A 20,689-nucleotide genomic window follows, 5' to 3' on the forward strand; every position below is an offset into this window, starting at 1 on the left:
AATTTATATCACAGTCATGTAGCAGTCAGTTTATTTTATCCAGTGACTTACAAATGAAAAATAAGTGCAAGACGGAACAATATTAGCGCTACAATATTGAATTTCAAGAGTAAACCACAGTACAAACGCAAACAGATTGTTTTATTTTAGTATTGTGAGATGAGAGGCCATCCAAAGTTGAGTGATGTGGCAGGACTGTATGTAAACTTTTTTTGCACTGGTGCTACAGAGGTTGAAAGTTCTGAAAGTACAGAGGTTCAAAAATTGTTTTTAGAAAAACTTTTTATTTATTTGCTAAAAATGGAAGAGTGCAGGAACATACCTCTTGCACATCAAAGTAGAACAGATCTGAGGGCAGACATCACTAAATAAAAACTCTTGTTTGCAAACTAGCACTAACCCATGACACTCCACTATGAGACTAATACTGTCAACAGTTGCATCTTTTCTTTAGTTTAGTGCATAGTGTGTGTGTGTGTGTGTGTGTGTGTGTGTGTGTGTGTGTGTGTGTGTGTGTGTGTGTGTGTGTGTGTGTGTGTGTGTGTGTCACAGATCTAGCATGTCTGCTGGCCACTCCACTGGACAAAATGACTCAATGCAGCCGGGACACGAGTTTTAATCACACAATAGACTACAGCTACCAAGTATAATAGCAGTGCACCATCAATCTCACACGCAAACAAGCACAATCACTTCACACTATTAAGCGGCTGTGTTATGAACATGCAAAACTGTATCGCACGCGTGCTACAGTGGTACATTTATTCATCGCACAGACCAATTTTTCCACATATATGTCGCACTGTACAGCCCTGTGTGGTGATAAGGAACATCCTATTGACAGCTGAAGTTATAGGTGGAGAGTTGACAGGATATTTTTGAGCTACTGGACCTCAAAAAGACCATTGTGTGGGTGGAGACACAATGTTTAGTGCAATAAGGCTTTAAGAAAAGAAAAAAATCTACAAAACAAGTGTCACTCTTTTTTGCTTTTCTGCTTTGATCTAAAACAGCAACGCATTATGAAGAATTTGCTCAGTTTAAAGAAGACGTAGAGGACTACAGTCAGGATAGTGAAAAGAAAAGCGAACACATCCAGACAGTGGTACTGGTACCAGGTAAGGTTGTGTGCTTCTACACGCAGGTGTTTAGCGCCTTTATTGCGCATGACGAACTCAATCCAGAACACCGCCTCGTCCAAAGGCTTCATTGGTCGGTCATGATGAATCCTGGACAGACGCGTTGCATTCTCTTTATACCTGCGGAGATGAAGATAAATAATGTAATGTGTCTGTGTATACTGTGTCTGTGTAGTGCAACGGAGAACATAGACTGACAAGAGTCAGATATGATATGAGTGACTCACGAGGGGTCGTTAATGACGGCATTGAGTCCATCCACCAGCTCTTGCGGCTGCATGGTCTTTATATTGTCTATAGCAACAGCAACACCCTTGGCCTTCATATGAGCTAAATTATCTGGCTGGTCACCAAACATGGGGATCCCGACCATTGGAACAGCATGATATATGGCCTCATATATGCCATTAGTGCCTCCATGAGTGATAAATGCTCTGGTTTTGGGGTGGCCTGAATCAGGAGACAAATATGGATAAACAAACAATGAAAAAGCAAAAGTTGTTGGAAGTTTACATGGAGCAAACTCCAAATTACACAACCAGACTCAAAAATAACAATTCAGACAACTCAAATAATAAATTGTTGTATAGCCTACTGAATAATTAACGTAAGGGCTAAGACAAAAGATGACAGGATCTTTTTTTAAACCTTCCGCTGGCCTAATTTACTCCCACTGTTACCTTTAGTGTGTTTTTTTAATTATTTTTTTTCAGCAGGAATGACTATTTTAAAATAAAAGTCGCATACAATCACAAATTATAATACAAACCCAATAAATCATTCTGCGGGATCCACTTATAGGTTCTGGTGTTTTCACCAAGAGTGTCTGGCTTCTCTCCACCGTATCGCCATAAGACCTGCAACACACACGTGCAAAACCACACACTCAACTGATCAGTGATGATGACAGAGAGATTATAAAGAAACAATACCTGACTAAATGTGAACGTTCACCTTGAATTGTGAAAAAATGTAACTACTTGCCCTCATTCCAATCGCATAGAGAAGCAGTGCTTATGTGTTCATGATATTTGGGTATTAAAGGTGCTCCAAGCGATGTTGGGTGATGTCACTTATTGTTGACGTTCAAAGTATTGACAAACAAAACAGAGGCTAGCTCGACCCTCCCTCATCCTCATCCCGTCCCCTCTCCCTCACTTCCGTGCCTCCTGAAACAGTCATGAACCATTTAGAGAAACCAAACTGAAATTTTTATACCTTTCCAGCAAAAACAGAGCCGGATTGGAAGCCCTTCTGCCGGCGGAGAAGTTCTCCTTTTAGCTCAAAAATATCTTGTCAACTCTCCACCTATAACTTCAGCTGTCAATAGGATGTTCCTTATCACCACACAGGGCTGTACAGTGCGACATATATGCGGAAAAATTGGTCTGTGCGATGAATAAATGTACCACTGTAGCACGCGTGCGATACAGTTTTGCATGTTCATAACACAGCCGCTTAATAGTGTGAAGTGATTGTGCTTGTTTGCGTGTGAGATTGATGGCGCACTGCTATTATACATGGTAGTTGTAGTCTATTGTGTGATTAAAACTCGTGTCCCGGCTGCATTGAGTCATTTTGTCCAGTGGAGTGGCCAGCAGACATGCTAGATCTGTGACACACACACACACACACACACACTATGCACTAAACTAAAGAAAAGATGCAACTGTTGACAGTATTAGACTCATAGTGGAGTGTCATGGGTTAGTGCTAGTTTGCAAACAAGAGTTTTTATTTAGTGATGTCTGCCCACAGATCTGTTCAACTTTGATGTGCAAGAGGTATGTTCCTGCACTCTTCCATTTTTAGCAAATAAATAAAAAGTTTGTCTAAAAACAATTTTTGAACCTCTGTACTTTCAAACTCTCAACCTCTGTAGCACCAGTGCAAAAAAAGTTTACATAAAGCCCTGCCACATCACTCAACTTTGGATGGCCTCTCATCTCACAATACTAAACTAGAATTCTGTAATTCTTAATTATAATCATAATTATAATCCCCCCCTTTTACATTTTGGAATGAGCTATATTTTAAAAAGCACTATACCAAATCAATATGATCAATACATTGAATTAAGTATTTTATAAATAAAACAATCTGTTTGCGTCTGGAGTCTGGAGCAGTTCTCGCCACCTTTTGAACGCTTTTCCGATGTAAATTCAGGATGCACGTTCCTTCTCCTTTTCCCCATTCTTTGTTATTTGTTGTCGTTGTCTAGGACATCTCTCCTCTAGCTAACTTCCCTCTTCATGCTTCTCTCTCCTCCACTCCCCACACCCCCCTTCATGTGCACGCGCACTAACCCCCCAACCCCCACCCCCAAATCATTCTTGTCGGTTATTGGCTGGAACACTGTTTGTTATGTTTCGTGGTCCAGGCTGGGCCAGTTTGTTTTTGTTGCCGTTTGTGGAGCTTGGGCTGTCTACAGAGACCGCGCTTTCTTACAGTGTGTTCAGGGGACAGGCAGCTAGCGGATAGTGAGGAGATGTTTGCTGTATGTTTGGCCTAAAAAAACGTGTGACATCGCTTAGAGCACCTTTAAGGGTGTAAGAATCATGTCATTTACCTTCTGTGGGATCTGGGCCAGTGCAGAGGCGATCCTGTTGGTCATCTCTTTGGGAATTTTGTCTATCAAAGATCCTAGAGTGAAGACCACAATCCCATCATCCCCTGAACTCTGTACAAACTCCTCCATGTCCTACACAAAAAAACACCATTAACTTGTGCTGTGAAAAAGTGTTTTTTTGTACATATTTCTACAATATCTTAAATATGTTGCCACAGGTACAATTCACCGCAGATTCCAGGTAAAATAATGGTGCTAAAAGCAATTGTTTTTCCTCATAAATTTCAGGCAAACAACACAGCGTGACCAGCGCGGTCCGAGTCAAGAACAAATTACTTTGGAGTCATTTCTTTTTAGTAAATCAAAAACATACAGCGCTACCAGTGTAGTTTGATTACTTCTTATGAACCGGTTCTTTTAATGTATAGTTTATAAATATTCAGTTTACTTGAACAGAATCCATTCAGACTGGTCAATGAGTCATCATTTGACTCACTGAACTGCAAGTTATTTTCTATACTCCTCTTGGACTTATGATTAAAATCATGCGTACCCTGTTTGTTTTAAGAAATTCAGATCTCCTATCTTCTTAACAGCAAATGAGGTAGAATCTTTAAAAAGACAGATGCACCTTGGGTAAAGGCTTGGCAGGGGTGCAGTGAAGCCCTCCAATGTATTTGAAGTTGGGCAGGAATGGCCGTGGAAACTCAAAATCCCAGTAGGTTCTGATCAACCAGATATCAGCTTTACCCATCATCTCACAATAGGAAGTGGGCCGTCCTGAAATGAAAGATTTAAAAAAACAAAATTAGCTTTTATTTGAAGTACAATCATTTTTTCCCCTCCAGGTTATTCAACTCACCTAAATATTCAGTGTAATAGTTGTCCGTTTTTTTCCACAGACTAATGGCCAAAGCATCTTGAGAAAGGTAGAACAGCATATTGAGGATTCGCTCGGTAAAGCTCATCTTGTCTGTGAGTTTACTCATGGCTCCAGGAACAAATGATGGTGGAGCTGGTATCTGACCACACAACCGCTCTGCAACATGAGCGATGGAGAATCGGAACGTGTAAACCAAGGGAATGTCCAGCTTTTCAGCCACAATATCGCTGCACTGGTAGAGCGGATCTGACAAAACAACATCAAACTTTCCATTCCGCAATTTATCCATCAACTTCGGAGATTTCAGAATGCCGTCACAGTGTGCCAGAGACATAGCCTGATGTTTGGACCCAAAGTCGTAAAATTTAATTAGAATCTGCAGCAAGTTTAGCTGATCCATCTCATACACTGAGAAATGCAGAAATTCATCAATGAAGTTTCGCATCTCCTTTGCATCCATGGACACGTTAAAGGGCTGGTAGGAGAAGCGATCCGATTCTTCAGCTTTCATGTAGAGAGAGGCATCCGGCACCAGCACTGTGACATGGTGTCCCCTGTCAATCAATGTTTCCAGCACAATCTTCAGATTGATCCAGTGACTGCCCTCAGAATACCAAACTAAAATATTCCCACACTTTCCAGTTCCAAATACAGTGAGCAGAGAAAGAAAACAGACTATGAGTCTCATGATTGCCAGTGATACGATTGTGAGATCTTTAGTCTCTTGCCTCTGACATGTGCTGGACTGTCTGGTATAATTATTAACATAGTAGATTTTAACAAGTCATGAATCATAAATCAACAAGCTCATAAATCAACAGGGTAAAAGGTAGAGGCCAAAGTGTAAAGCAGATAAAGCAGATTCATTCATGTAGCTTTAAATGGGTCATGACCTGAGAAATCAAAATTTCCTTGAGCTTTTGACATTTAAGAGGTCATCATACTATAAGAATATCCTGTAAGTTTGAGAACTGAAAACTTCCTTGTTAGTCCAAAAACTGGTTTTATTGTAACCAAGCTCAGCGAACGACTCATTGTGGAATGACAATGACCTCTTATTATGACATAATAGTGCAACGAAAGACGGCCTCGGCAAAAAAAACAAAAAAACATGCCTACTTCATTATTGCAATTTTGGCCCTGCCCACTGGGCCAAAGGCTTCACTGGTCGGTCATGATGAATCCTGGAGGACTACAGTCACCTGTGTGGTGATAAGGAACATCCTATTGACAGCTGAAGTTATAGGTGGAGAGTTGACAGGATATTTTTTGAGCTACTGGACCTCAAAAAGACCATTGTGTGGGTGGAGACACAATGTTTAGTGCAATAAGGCTTTAAGAAAAGAAAAAAGAAAAAATCAATAAAACAAGTGTCACTCTTTTTTGCTTTTCTGCTTTGATCTAAAACAGCAACGCATTATGAAGAATTTGCTCAGTTTAAAGAAGACGTAGAGGACTACAGTCAGGATAGTGAAAAGAAAAGCGAACACATCCAGACAGTGGTACTGGTACCAGGTAAGGTTGTGTGCTTCTACACGCAGGTGTTTAGCGCCTTTATTGCGCATGACGAACTCAATCCAGAACACCGCCTCATCCAAAGGCTTCATTGGTCGGTCATGATGAATCCTGGACAGACGCGTTGCATTCTCTTTATACCTGCGGAGATGAAGACAAATACAATAATATGTATCTTTATACTTTATAAACTGTTCATCTTTCTATTTTGTCAATGTTGAGTATTAACAAGAGAACCAGCATTGACTCCTCAAAATATCTACACTGAAGTCTTGTCATCATTGTACAATGACAGTCAACTCACGAGGGGTTGTTAATGACGGCATTGAGTCCATCCACCAGGTCTTGAATCTGCATACTGTTGAAGTCTAAAACAACAGCAGCACCCTTGGCCTTCATATGAGCTAAATGATCTGGCTGGTCACCAAACAAGGGGATCCCGACCATTGGAACAGCATGATATATGGCCTCATATATGCCATTAGTGCCTCCATGAGTGATAAATGCTCTGGTTTTGGGGTGGCCTGAAACAGGAGACAAACACAGAAGATTGTGATGTTTGGCAAAAGGTCACAAACCTCAGTAGGAAGCGCCAGAGTTTCATTCAAATGACTGTGCCATTAAACTGAATGTTGTATTATTCAGTTAGTTAGCAGTAAATGTCAAAAAACTGTTTAGCATTAGATCTTATAATTGTTGCTTTATTTTCCCTAAAATAAAATAAATACACAATCACAAATTACAACACAAACCCAGTAAATCATTCTGAGGGATCCATTCATATATCTTGGTGTTTTCACCAAGAGTATCTGGCTTGTCTCCGTTGTATCGCCATAAGACCTGCAAATAAAAAACAGAACCACACTCGCAACTGATGTGTGTATAAAGACAATGAGATTTTAGAGAACCACAAGCTGACCTAGACGGACTGATATTAAATCTAGTGCATGTCAAAGTTTCTATTTTTTCCTCCTCTTTCCTTCCTTCCTCCTGCTTGACAAATGTGACTGAAATGTTTGCCATTTTTTCGAGATGGTCCTCACTGCAGAACACGAAATCCAGGGGGAGGAGTTGGATCCAGATCCAACTCCTCCCACCTTACATATACCTAAACCTACCCATCTCCACCCCCTGATCCCTAAACCCACCCCTAAACCTACCCATCTACACCCCCTGATCCCTAAACCCACCCCTAAACCTACCAATCTCCACCCCCTGATCCCTAAACCCACCCCTTAACCTACCCATCTCCACCCCGATCCCTAAACCCACCTCTAAACCTACCCATCTCCACCCCCTGATCCCTAAACCCACCCCTTAACCTACCCATCTCCACCCCGATCCCTAAACCCACCTCTAAACCTACCCATCTCCACCCCCTGATCCCTAAACCCACCCCCTGATCCCTAAACCCACCCCTAAACCTACCCATCTCCACCCCCTGATCCCTAAACCCACCCCTTAACCTACCCATCTCCACCCCCTGATCCCTAAACCCACCCCTTAACCTACCCATCTCCACCCCCTGATCCCTAAACCCACCCCTAAACCTACCAATCTCCACCCCTTAGATCTGGATCCAACTCCGCCCCCTGGATCTCGTGTACTGCAGTGAGGTGCTACTGATTTTTTCGGTAAAGTATTGATTTTATTTCGCATCTTTGGTAGAGTGTGCGGACTCTCTTCAAGTGTTTTATCTCCTATGAAATTATAAAGAACGAAATACGTAAAAAGAAGAATGTAAGGATGGTAAAATAACCTTCTGTGGGATCTGTGCCAGTGCAGAAGCGATCGTATTGCTCCTCTCTTTGGTTATGTTGTTTACCATGGACCCCAGAGTGAAGACCACAATCCCATAATCCCCTGAACTCTGTACAAACTCCTCTAGATCCTACACACACACACACACACAAAAGGATGTTCAGTACATTCTCTTTTTGCTACAATGTTTTTAATATCAAGTACTACCTAGGCATTACTGGATAGTAACTGATTACAAAATTGAAGTATTTGTAATTAGATTGTTACATTTTAAAATACTCGTAATCAGACTACAGTTACTTTATTGATTACATGAATACATATTATTCACATAATGGAAGTAAATCATTCATAATTTATTGATTGTCCCTAATTATTATTTTTCATGTTTTAAATGTTCCTTTGTTATACATTCAGAAAGTCTTCTACTTTTGTGAGGTTGCACACAGACCAGCCACTAGTTATAAGTAACTAGTTATAAGGCTATAATTACATGGAAAATGTAGCATTTTAAACAAAGTACTTAATTTTTTTATGATTATTTTGATGAATCTTTCAAAAAACCCATTATCCCCAACTCTGTCTGATTTCGGTATCTGGTACTGTATCTTTCAACAAATTTTTTCATGTTCAATGAAATCATTCACAATGTTCATTCATGTTAATTTCGTTCTGTAACGAAGTAAAGAGGAAGGAATTGATCGTTTTCACTCGCGCTCCGCTTCGCTTGAACTCAGGCGCTACAGTGATCTCTCGCTATCAAAGAGTGCTAAACCGGTATTTATTGTTTGAATTTTGTGATAAAATGTGACCTGATCCAGCAAAATGAGTCACAGTGACCCAAATTTCAAATTTGAGATTTTGGTATTAGAGGAGACCATAAGCTTTCAAATGATATCCTCGTCAAAGTCATACCTTGAATGGTTGTAAAGATATACACATTTGAATTATGGTCGTCTGCCCTCTTTTTCCAATTGAAAACCTGAGAAAATCGCTTTTAAAGTTTTTTGCCCGATATCTTTCAAAATCCATTGCATTTAAAGGGATAAACTATTTATTGCACAGCTTCATTTGACCAAAGACATTAATATATGCTATTAAACCAGGCTGAAGCTCAAATTATTTTAAAGTTTTTATTTGAATAAATATTTTAAAAGGCACTTTTACAAACATTTACTAAAATCAGAAAGATTGAACAGAGGTGCTACAGTTTTGCTTGAGGGTGTGTGTGTGTGTGTGTGTGTGTGTGTGTGTGTGTCTGTGTGTGTGTGTCTCTGTGTGTGTTGTTTGAAATTTAGCACAAAAAAAACCCAACTATTATTTCATTGTTTTTCCACATAATCGGCCCATATCTTAAAATGGAACTTCCGACTCATTTCGCCAGAGCGGGTCACAAATAGACAGAATCTGAAAGCTGAGACTTTGTTTCATATCAAAAGTAACAAAGCACAAAGCTTATTGCGATTTATTGGACAAACATTCATGATGAAACCTGAAAAGTGACGCACATTCCCTGTTCAACTTTCTCTTCATAAATTTGCTTGTCCTGTACGTGAATAAAAATGAAAATGTGAACCAAAACAGAGCCTTTTAAATGGCTTATTATCATTAAAATGTGAACATTAAATTGACCAGTAATAACAGATTATGACGTAATTTTTACGACCCTGTCCGTCAAAATGACTGACAATGCGGAAGTCTAACGCGACAGTCTAACGCGTATAACCTCTGTTATTACTATTCCTGTCAGGTTTACCATACAGATTTTTTTTTTTTTTTTTTCCTGGTTTGATGATTCAAAGCATGTGTCTCATGAATTTCAGATTTTGAGCTGGTAGACTATTAAAAAGACAGATGCACCTTGGGTAAAGGCTTGGCAGGGGTGCAGTGAAGCCCTCCAATGAATTTGAAGTTGGGCAGGAATGGCCGTGGAAACTCAAAATCCCAGTAGGTTCTGATCAACCAGATATCAGCTTTACCCATCATCTCACAATAGGAAGTGGGCCGTCCTGAAATGAAAGATTTAAAAAAAACAAAATTAGCTTTTATTTGAAGTACGATCATTTTTTCCGATCCACCTTATTCAACTCACCTAAATATTCAGTGTAATAGTTGTCCATTTTTTTCCACAGACTAATGGCCAAAGCATCTTGAGAAAGGTAGAACAGCATATTGAGGATTCGCTCGGTAAAGCTCATCTTGTCTGTGAGTTTACTCATGGCTCCAGGAACAAATGATGGTGGAGCTGGTATCTGATCTGACCACACATGCGCTCTACAGTGTGAGCGATGGAGAATCGTAGCGTGTAAACCAAGGGAATGTCCAGCTTTTCAGCTAATATCTCACTGCATGGGTAGATCGGATCGGCCAGCATGACGTCGAACTTCCCATGCTGCAATTTGTCCATCAACTCAGGAGATTTTAGAGCACCATCACAGTATGCAAGACACAAGTCTTGATCTTTGGAGAAAAGCTGGTAGAATCTGATATGAATTTGCAGCAAGTTTAACTGATCCATCTCATACATTGAGAAATGTAAAAAATCCTCAAAGGAGTCTTGCACCTCCTGTGCATCCATGGACACGTTAAAGGGCTGGTAGGAGAAGCGATCCGATTCTTCAGCTTTCATGTAGAGAGAGGCATCCGGCACCAGCACTGTGACATCGTGTCCCCTGTCAATCAATGTTTCCAACACAATCTTCAGATTGATCCAGTGACTGCCCTCAGTAAACCAAACCAGGTACTGTATTTGATTGAAATCAATCAAAACCCACAGCCAATCAGAACAGCATGTGGGCGGAGTCTCGCAGCGAGTGCACAGCACCAGAGAGTAATCCTGAGGGCACTAGCAAGAAATCAAGAATCAAATTCATAAATATTACACCACTTAAACATTATCAAAAATACATAGGCAACTGAGTTACTAAAACAATCTTTGTCAAATAATACACTTGTTTGTTCACAGTTTGAACGTTCTTATTTCCATTTGTTTAATTTCAAGATCTGAGGAATTATCCATTGTTGCTTTTACAGCTACAAAGCTGGAGCACTAATTGATATTCAAAGTCACTGTGAAGGCCGCACTAGCAGCCACACATGGAAACAATAAGTTACGGTGGTAACTCTTTCATTTGTTTTGAGCACATTACATACTATACAAAATAAATATCTGGACACACACTTTAGGTTTAAAAAAAAAACGTTTTATTAGTTATTTGACTTAGTTTTCTTTTTGGGTGCACACATTTAGTTAACTTTGTCAATTTAGCTAATTTCAGGTTCATTAATGTGAAATTAATACCTTTCTCTTTGAGTTACCAGTTCTTGGGGAGTTGCTGATGGGGGTCTCTGGCTGGCTAACAGGCAAAAGGACTTTGTTTCAACTGACTCACAGCTGTTTAAATAGGGGAGTGGATAATTGGACTGCGCCATGTTTTCCCATATCATGGGGGTGGCAGAGTATTCCATTTTTGAGATGTGTTCTTTTCTTTGTTAGGTATATTTTCTTGTTATGATTATTTAATTGATTTATCTTTGGTTCATATCAGGTAGCGTTGGTTTAACATGTGTTGTAGTTATTGTGGTTTGTTTATATATTATGTGTTTTGTTTACCCCCTTTTGGGACAGAATGGCCTGATCAGCCACTATATAAGTTTTCCCCATGTCTCAGTCTAGGAGGTCTGTTGGTTTGTCCAGGTTTTGGGTTGTTCAGCCTATGTTGAGGTTATGTTACCTGAGTTAAGTTCTGTTTAGTTGACCTCTTTTATGGGCCCAGAATTTTCTGTTATTCTATAAATTAGTGGTTTTTTTTTGTTTTTGTAAATAAAAACATATTTTTTTGGAAACCTATTTTCTGACTCCTCATGCCTGCCAGCTTGGTCTCTCACAGTCACATTGCACGCTTTTAACATTAAATAAAGCACATAAACAGTACCTGAGATTATCATTGCCACACTTTGTGTTTGTTGTTCCAGCGCGACGTCGCAGAAAAATTTAATCGTTGCGTGTCGTCGTCGCAGCTGGTTAGGACAAAAACTCTGATTAATAATGGAAAAGATACCTTTTATCGCGTGTGTAGATAGGACACAGTGTAAGGCTACTTTGCAGCCCCAGTCCCTGGTTAGGCTTTGAAAAATAAGAAGAACCAGCTAAGACTGTGTACAACCATCAATGTTCACAAACCTGCTTTTGTTTGAACCAATTTTTGTTTGTTTTTAAGTTTCTTTAAAAAAAATTCCCAACTCAGTTTGCATTTTTACTTGCACTGGCAAACTGTTCCCGAGCCGTGCACCTTTAACTGAAAATGTGGATTGTGCAAATTTAGTTTTTCTCTTCGGTACTGTGCAATTCTGATTAGCTGCACCTCTTGTAGTGCTTCCCTAACTACTCCTGTTTGAATATTAATTGGCATGATATCTGGACCAAGATTGTTTATTCATTTAAAAACCATTTTAATAAGTTTTAAATAAACTAAGCAAACTATATATTTGTATATATTTGTAAAATATTACTATGATGACACCTAATCAATTTCAGTTACAATTTATTTTTAAGTCGCCTGTGTTACAGTGTAATTATACACTTATGTACAGAGTAATAATGATTATACGTGTACTTACTATAGGGTTAGGTTTTGGTTGAGGGCTAGTTGCATGTAATTATGCACAAATTTATAGTTATTACTATAGTAACTACATGTAACGTGTAACAAGGCCTGTAATATTACAGTGTTACCTTGATTTCTTGTCCGAAATGTTTAGTTAATTTCAAGTAGTGAAAGACTGTTTCATAATTATACATGCAAGTTTAGAAAAAACATAGTCTTTTCCCGCTTCCTTGTTTACCTTGTCCCTCTTCCCGGGCCCGACGAAACATATTTTCACATTTATGGCCCGAAATAGTAACTGGGCACCCTCCCCAAAAAAAAAAAACTTGTGAAGTTTTTCAAAATAAAAGCAGTCAGTCAAAGTTCTCCAGTAACCACTAGGGACAGTAATAGTCTAATATTTAGTAATGAATAACCAAAACTAGAGCACAATTATGAATTCTTATAAAATATAATTCTTATTTTAATGTATAATTTAATATTTTAAACTTATTTTTTATATTTATATATTTTTTTACTTTTTTTAAAATAATTTTATATTAATAACATGAATATAGTTAACATTATAAAATATAAATATATTCACAAATAAAAATTATTTATCTATCTATCTATCTATCTGAACAGATTTTAAAGCACTAGATATCATTGCCGACTTAGAAATTAAAATTGATAAATTGATAAATACAGTAAATTGAACCGGAACATCAAACTCACACAGAAATACGCACCCAAATGAAAGCAATGTGTTCTCAATCAACTCAAAATATAATGATATCCTCCCGACTGGCTGGATTTATAGTCTGAAGCTAAAAAAAAATGGCAGTATGTGCCCATTACTGCATGTTTTTCTGCAAAATCTGTCAACCCTAACAAAAATAAAAAAAGGTTTCACTTTGAAACAATTTTACCCAGAAATTGCTAGCAAATATTACACATAATTGCAAAGAAACTGCCAATAACACATTTAATTAAATATGACATTTTGTAGTAGAAAGACTGACTGTATTTTCTTTTAAAACATAATCCACTAATCTTAGTTTTATCTAAATTAAAAAATATATTTTTTGACAGTAAAATGTCAATTCTTCCAGACTGAATGTGTAGTGTATTCCAGCCTTAACGCATTACACTGGGATGTGACAACATATTCATCAATACCATCTAAAATATTACAATACCAAACATTTAGTGCCTCCTCCATAGAATTGGTTTCAGAGGTTTAACTTTTTCGCCCTAATCCAAAACGTTCTAACTCTTCTTCCTCAGTAAGTTACAGCATGATGCTTTTTGAAGTATAGATTTGCCTAATCTGATTACAGATCATTGGATTGTCAGTGTGCCATAAAAAAAGTGCTCTAGAGGAGAGAGAGCCGCTGTCCGGCCCAACAATAGTGTCTCTCCAGCCAGCAATGCACCTGCCAGCTCTCCTGTCTCACACAGATAACACTTTCTAGCCTCTCTTCCATGCGAGCCTTATTTATTTTTTTGAAGGTGGGGGGGGGGGGGGGGTGGGGGGGGGGGGGGGGGGGGGTGGTGCAAATATAAGGATTTATGACCCCTCTAGCCCTTTTTTTTTTTTTTTTTTTTGGAGACGGGGGCTCAGACAGTGGGAAAAATTTAGCATGCAGCATGTGAATTGGTTTAGACGTATAAAGAGATCAGGGCTAATCGGTTGGCACCAGAGACACTTCTGCATTCAGCCTTCTTTCGGGGAGGGCAACGGAGCGCGGGAGTGAATGCATGTGAGAGGGGGAGGGAGGGAGAAGCCCATGATCTGCTCCATTGTGATAACAGATTTAGGCAGAGTGTGGGGTTCCGATAAGGAAAAGCACACTCAATAGAAGATTAGCCGCATACTTGGAGTAGAACAGTGAAGGAGAGGAGGACACTTGGAAAGAAGAGGAGACGTGGGATGTATTAGTCATGCTGAAACGGAGTCTGTTTATTATTTATTATTAATAATTACTCTCCTTTCATCGCTTTTAAAATTTGCTTTAAATATCAGTCGCTGTGTTATAGAGCTCGAGTCTAATCATAGCAGATTTATCAGTTTAAACATAGCACAGCACAATATATTGATGTAAGGAGTCTTAGATACGCATCGTCCAATTTATTTATATAGCGCGTTTCACAAAATCGTTTCAAAGCAGCTTCACAGAAAATCATTACGCTTTTGTAATATCTTAAAATCTTCATGCTTTAAAGTCGCATTTTAAGCAGATTAGAGCTGGGCGATGATATAGTTTATTTGGTGACGATACAAGCAATCAAGCAGTTGAGATTTGCTATATAGTTTATATCAACCTATATGTATGCAGATCAAGTTTGTACTTATATATACACAACTTTGTATAAAAAGCTGGGCGATAATATAGTTGCATTTTGTGGCAAAATAAAAATAATGCTATTGCTATACAGTATATAGCCTATCGCCCTACATGTGTGTGGATAAAGTTGGACATACTTACAGTATAGATCCAACTTTATATAAAGAGCTGGGTGATAATCTTAATTTTTTTTTTGCTATATAGTATATATATGCTTTATGTGAGTATATATAAAAAAAAAAAAAAATTGGATATAGCCTGTTTCCCACTTTATATATAGAGCTGTGCAATACATTAATAGTTTATATGCTTGGTATATATTCTGAAAATTGTTAGTAGATATTCAAAGTTATGATGCATGATGTGTGTTTGAACATTAGATCTAAAACAGAAGGGTTAGTTTAAATAAGCATTAGTAACTCGCACTCGCCCTCGCCAGATGAGCTTTGCTTTTCGTGTTTGGTTTTAGGATCACAAAGTTTCCTTTTTTGTGTGTTTGCGGTTGTGATTGTGTGTTGTGTTAAATGGTGATTAGTACAGAGGGCAGAGTCAGCTGCTGATTTCAGACGGGTAAAGTGGTATGAACAGCTGCCCATAAACTCACTCTTCCCTCTGTGATGATGATTCGAACAAGGCTAAGAGGGATTTAACAGAATATTTTTTTACATTTAGGGTCAAATGTGGCCTATTGACTAAAGTGATCTGAACATAAATGATGGATATGCTCACTTGCAGTGTAACATGCATGTATCCAAAATCATCTTATAATAGGCTGAATGTCACTAAGTAAAGGGTCAGATCATATTTCACCCCAAAAATCCAAAAGAAAAATTTAATTTGCATGAGGAAAATCAAGCCTTTTTAATTTGACCTCCTGTCTTAAACAAAAAATGTATCCCCCCCAAAAATATGAATTAATATAATGCTAAAAACCTTATTCTTACACTGTAAGAAAAATAAAACAAAATAAAAATCTGCATAAATTACATTCAAAACAACATATATTACCATAGACATTGAGATCACAAAGAATGGTCCTAAACTAGACTATTTTCTTCATGCAAAACATCATTCATTGCTTTTGTTCTCCTGGTTTTGGGGTGAAATACGACTTGGATGTGTTCTTTACGTGTCTTATGAGACACGAGGCCAGTTACTAAACGTTTGAAACAGTCTTTCTTCTGCGTCACCTGTGTATATGAATCTTGTCACTCTTTTAAATGTCTAATTAAAATAAGATCCATTTTCTGTACTGATGTGCGAGTGTAACGCAAACATACACCTGATTGGTCACTGACGAGTGTGGATTTTGACTCCAAGATGACCTCTGGCCTCGGACCAAAAGTTAAGCTGTGTCTACAATCCGCTCTCTCATGTGGCTTGGACACTTCCAGAGGTCATCGCTATGGTCACACGGCTCTTAAACTGGCACTGCAGTGAACAATTATCTGACCACAACATAAAAGCCAATCAGAGTCTTCAGAGCAGACCAATACATGCTCACATAAACTGGTTAGGACGAAACCACTTTCACCGAACTGATGATGTTTGATCGAAATATTTTAGTGAATTCGAAGAATGATTGAATAAGCCTTTTCACTTATTTTTAATATCAAATCGACTAATAAATGAATACAATAAATAATAATTTTCAAGTAACGCAATTGTTTGATTCATGAGGGGAAAAAAAACAAACATTCTACAATTTTTAATAATGAATGCACAAAAATAATCTTTGGCAAAACATAATTTTGTATTTGTGAATGCAGAGTAGTTTAAACAATAACATTTTCCATTTAATAAATTACAATTTAATGTACAACCAGTTGCATGTGCTGAATCCATTAACAGCATAAATATTAAATAAACACATTAAATACAATCAAATAAATTAACATTTGAAATCTGAGCTTGTTACTGGCTTCAATCTCAAACAAAACATTCTTGAGTTTTTCGGAGATTAAATTATATAAATACTAAAAAGTACTGGGGAGACGCTTCCAAAGTGCACTCTTGACGATGCTTATGTTGTTCAGGGTTTCCATGGATTCCATGGTTTCCGGGATTTACGCAAGATTTTAAAGTACTGGTGAATAAAGTGTCTCTGGGTTTCCACAGATCATTCATTTCCAAACAGCATGAGTGATTGTGATGTCAAAAAGAACATGAACATTCCGAGTTCCGGAAATCCACTCCAGCTTTGTGTCTCCGTGGCGATGGAACTTTCAAAAAAATGTCACAGTCACAGAATCCTCTCGCAGAACGCTCAGTTGAGAAGCGTTACGTTGGTTTAGCTCTACCACGCTTCTGAGCCGTCGCAGCTGGACCCGGGCGATGGCGGGTCGGTGTCGCTGGTCCAGGTGCGGTCGGTGCGCAGGTTCTGCATGTTCCCCGTGAGCAGCGTGAGGAGTGCGGCTTGCGAGTGAGTCGACGGCTCTCCGCCCTGGCTCTCCAGCAGAGTCACCAGGAAGTTGATGTAGCGCATGGCCAGCCGCAGGATCTCGTTCTTGCTGAGCTTTTTCTCAGGCGGGTGCGTGGGAATGAGTTTCCGCAGCTCCGCGAAGGCTGTGTTGACGTTATGTTGGCGCCAGCGCTCGCGTGTGTTGGTGAAAACCTTCCTGGTCATGATACTGCGGTACTTCTGCAAAAAACCCCCCAAAAAAACAGACGGTCATGCTATTGTCTGAATATTATACATTGGGGAAAAATTATTATAATTCCGTACAAACAAACGATATCTTACCACTTTCCGTTGTCTTGAAGCTCTATGAACGTTGGGGCATCAGGAACAAATTTTCTGCCGTGAAAAATCCCCAAAATAGTCCCGACGGCAGGCGAAAGCAGCAGTGTTTAGGAAAGATAAAACGCTGTCAGGTAATAAGCCCGCATCCGTCCTCTCACTCTCACTCAACCCTTGAACAAACTCCTCAAGACAGAAAACAGGGTGAAGGAGAGAGAGGCTGTGAGGGAGGGGTGGGGTTTGGCTTGTGCCTCTCGTTTTTATAGTCCTGCTGCTGTGTGACGTCGCAGGGTGTGAGTGAGTGGGGGTGGTGGGGGGGGAGATTTTTACATCTGCCATTAATGCGTTTAAATTGATTAACATAATGCATCATGTATCCATTCACAGCTATAGCATTCGGGGGCTAAATACAAGGAAATCCAGCTTTTGACCAAGTGAACATGTAAAACAAAATGCCGTCTAGTGTTTAAACCAAGCAGGGCACATTAATATAAAGCTTTTGTCTCATGTATCATATCCTGGACTTAATCTTCGACTTCACAGCAGTGTCAAAAACTCTTTATTCTATTCTATTCTTTTATTTTTACACTATTAAATGTTTAAATTATATTACTTTATAATTCATATTTAATCTTGATTTAACAGCAGTTTCAAAAACTCTTTATTCTATTCTATTCTTTTATTTTTACACTATTAAATGTTTAAATTATATAAATTATATTATAAATCATATTTAATCTTGACTTCACCGCAGTTTCAAAACTATATTAAATACTAAATAATAGTAATATTAAATTACCTAAATATAATGATATTTAACTTTATAAGTAATCTAGTTAAATTTCCATTTTCAAGGCAATAAAAAAAATACTAAATACTTCACACTGCCAGTCACATTTATAAAGAGTTTAACAGGTTAGACAAATTAAAAGGAAGGTATAATCCAATGATTAACACTCTTAAGATTGTATTTTACCAAAAAAGTCAAGCTTCGCTCTGCTTCTAAAGAGTTTTGACAAATAGTTTTTGCATGCTCTCATTTTAATCCACAGAAAAAAAAATCCAAATATAATAATATTGTCAGCTTATAAATCTTCACAATGCAGATCTTTTCTAATAGCACTTCTCTAATGGAACTAAATGACGTGAACGAACCAGCATATACCACTTTTATTGATGCGAGTTTAAGTTAATTCATTATTATTATCTTAAACACTTCCACATTCACCCCATCGGGCAACAACAGAAACGACGGGACTATTCAAAGCAGACTTATAGCCTATGAGCTCTAACGAATACGTGGCCGTTGTGCAAAATGTGTTTCTCTCTATTGTTGGGATGCTGGACGTCCACCTGCTAACAGATCTATTACAGCGACTCTGTCCAATAGTGAAGTGACATCATAATGAAAACCTTCCTCTGATTGGACAACACTTTGCCAAAAAAAAAAACCCACAGCATATTCACCCTGACAGAGAAATAATATGGGTTTTGTCTGAACGATGGTAATCTTGTTTAGCATGTCCTGGGGCTTCACATAAATTACACTAGGTTATGACAGAGGCAAGCTTGTGGATCAGCACATTCTTTGGGGCCAAGGTCTCCGAAGCCCCCTCTCGCTCTCTCTCGCACTCTCAACCTCCCTTCAGATCAAAAGCTGGTGTCTCGCTGCAGCAATTGTTGCGTTAAAAGTCTCTCTGAGAATTGTGGGGGATTTGCATAATGGGATTATGGAGGGATTAGGAGTCAGGCAGAGGACGGACACAGTTAGAAACGGAGTTGAATTCACGACTTCCATTCATACAGACTCGGCCGCTCAACACTCCCTGCACCTGCAGAGCTGCCTTTCAGATCGGCCAAAAACTTCTACAACCCGCAAACCTGCATCGCAACCAAACTCTCAAACTTTACACCCACCTGAGCTCCGGTTTCTCCTGGCATATCGCAATTGTTTCTCCAGCAATGCAACTAAATGAAGGCTTCTGCTGCACAGATGTTTCTCCTGCGAAAACACTCCGGCAATCTCTCAGATTCGCTCCAAAGTCTGTAATCGAAAGTTACAGCTGTCAATATGAATTCAGATATTCCTCATCAAATTCTTATGATGCCAATGATCAGAGATGTGCGATCCAATCAAATGTGTCTTATCATTCAGCTTCAAGAAATTCTGAGACAAAGCTGATATTTACATGAATTAAAAGTAACTGAGAACTAAATTCTCATGAAATAAAAGAGAAAATTATGAGAAATACAATTTTGCTTTAAAAATATATAGAAAATAATATCTAAACATCGCACACATTTAATTAAATATAAACATTTGACTAAATGTTAACATATATGAACTATATTGAAATTCTATCAATTTTATAATTCATATTTTTACATTTTCATTTTCAGCCACACACACGTATATATATATTTTTATTTTAAATATAAATAATGTAAACCAAAAAAGTATATACACACACACTTTTTAGTATATATTATTTAGATTTAAACTATATTTTTAAAATATATACAGTATATTATATTATTTTTATGATTTGTGTATATATATATATATATAACATGGGTGGAAAAGGGAAAAAATAGCCAATTAGTACATAAAAAAAGTAACATAAAATAAAATAAAGCAAGTAACTTACTGTAGTGTTTGTGGTTTGTTCAGACTGCCTCAGAAAGGACCTATTAAAGGTCCCAAACCTTTCCCAACGGTTCCTATTTGAGCATTTAGTACATTGTTGACAATGCAGTAAGAGTGACAATTGATTTGACCTAATGCTTGCAATGAACAGTGGTTAAAAAGGGTCAGATTTGAACAGCATGCCCTGTTCTCACAGCTTTTTTCCATCTGAAAGAGCGCAGTGATTACGGTCACATCACTGACGTGTTTATTTAAAGCGCTGTGTTTTACTGCCTTAGACTGGACACACGTCTTCCCCCAGTGTCCGAAAACTGTGGTTTTATTTGCTTTTGTTTGTGTAGTAGGCAGACGTGGCGGTTCAGATGGTGTTGGGAGTTATTTATGGAGGCTGTTTGGTGTTTTACAGAGGCTGAGACTAACGGGGGGGGGGGGTGCAGAGAGAGTGAAAGGGAGCGTGATGGAGAGAGGAAAATGCCCTATGGGAGTGTGTTTTCTCGA

General features: G+C 38.4%; 2 protein-coding genes and 1 pseudogene across 3 annotated transcripts; all 3 read right to left on the bottom strand.

Annotated features, from left to right (window-relative positions):
• Window positions 1-466: 466 nt before the first annotated feature.
• ugt2b1 (UDP glucuronosyltransferase 2 family, polypeptide B1) lies at window positions 467-5,830 on the bottom strand. The gene is made up of 6 exons (XM_084414572.1): window positions 4,571-5,830; window positions 4,340-4,488; window positions 3,709-3,840; window positions 1,909-1,996; window positions 1,367-1,589; window positions 467-1,259 (listed from the first exon to the last, which is right to left on the bottom strand). Exons 1-6 carry the CDS (start codon window positions 5,277-5,279, stop codon window positions 977-979), a joined length of 1,584 nt encoding a protein of 527 aa, XP_084270698.1. The 5' UTR covers window positions 5,280-5,830; the 3' UTR covers window positions 467-976.
• Window positions 5,831-5,964: 134 nt separating this feature from the next.
• On the bottom strand, window positions 5,965-20,225 carry LOC311293961 (UDP-glucuronosyltransferase 2C1-like; annotated as a pseudogene). The gene is made up of 8 exons (XR_014630291.1): window positions 20,193-20,225; window positions 19,462-19,588; window positions 9,960-10,712; window positions 9,728-9,876; window positions 7,866-7,997; window positions 6,859-6,946; window positions 6,411-6,630; window positions 5,965-6,247 (listed from the first exon to the last, which is right to left on the bottom strand). The product of XR_014630291.1 is annotated as a UDP-glucuronosyltransferase 2C1-like (transcript).
• Window positions 16,498-17,779, bottom strand: tal2 (T-cell acute lymphocytic leukemia 2). The gene is made up of 2 exons (XM_084412801.1): window positions 17,548-17,779; window positions 16,498-17,445 (listed from the first exon to the last, which is right to left on the bottom strand). Exon 2 carries the CDS (start codon window positions 17,428-17,430, stop codon window positions 17,101-17,103), a length of 330 nt encoding a protein of 109 aa, XP_084268927.1. The 5' UTR covers window positions 17,431-17,445; window positions 17,548-17,779; the 3' UTR covers window positions 16,498-17,100.
• Window positions 20,226-20,689: the final 464 nt, after the last annotated feature.

The sequence above is a fragment of the Rutilus rutilus genome (genome assembly GCF_951802725.1).
Source record: "Rutilus rutilus genome assembly, chromosome: 7".
Classification (NCBI taxonomy): Eukaryota; Metazoa; Chordata; class Actinopteri; order Cypriniformes; family Leuciscidae; genus Rutilus; species Rutilus rutilus.

Coding starts and splice junctions, on each gene's coding strand:
- ugt2b1 (XM_084414572.1), bottom strand. CDS start 5,279: ATGAGACTCATAGTCTGTTTTCTTTCTCTGCTCACTGTATTTGGAACT. Junction 1,997..3,708: donor TGGCCCAGATCCCACAGAAG/GTAAATGACATG, acceptor TGTGTGTTGCAG/GTCTTATGGCGATACGGTGG. Junction 1,590..1,908: donor CCCGCAGAATGATTTATTGG/GTTTGTATTATA, acceptor CTCCTGATTCAG/GCCACCCCAAAACCAGAGCA.
- tal2 (XM_084412801.1), bottom strand. CDS start 17,430: ATGACCAGGAAGGTTTTCACCAACACACGCGAGCGCTGGCGCCAACAT.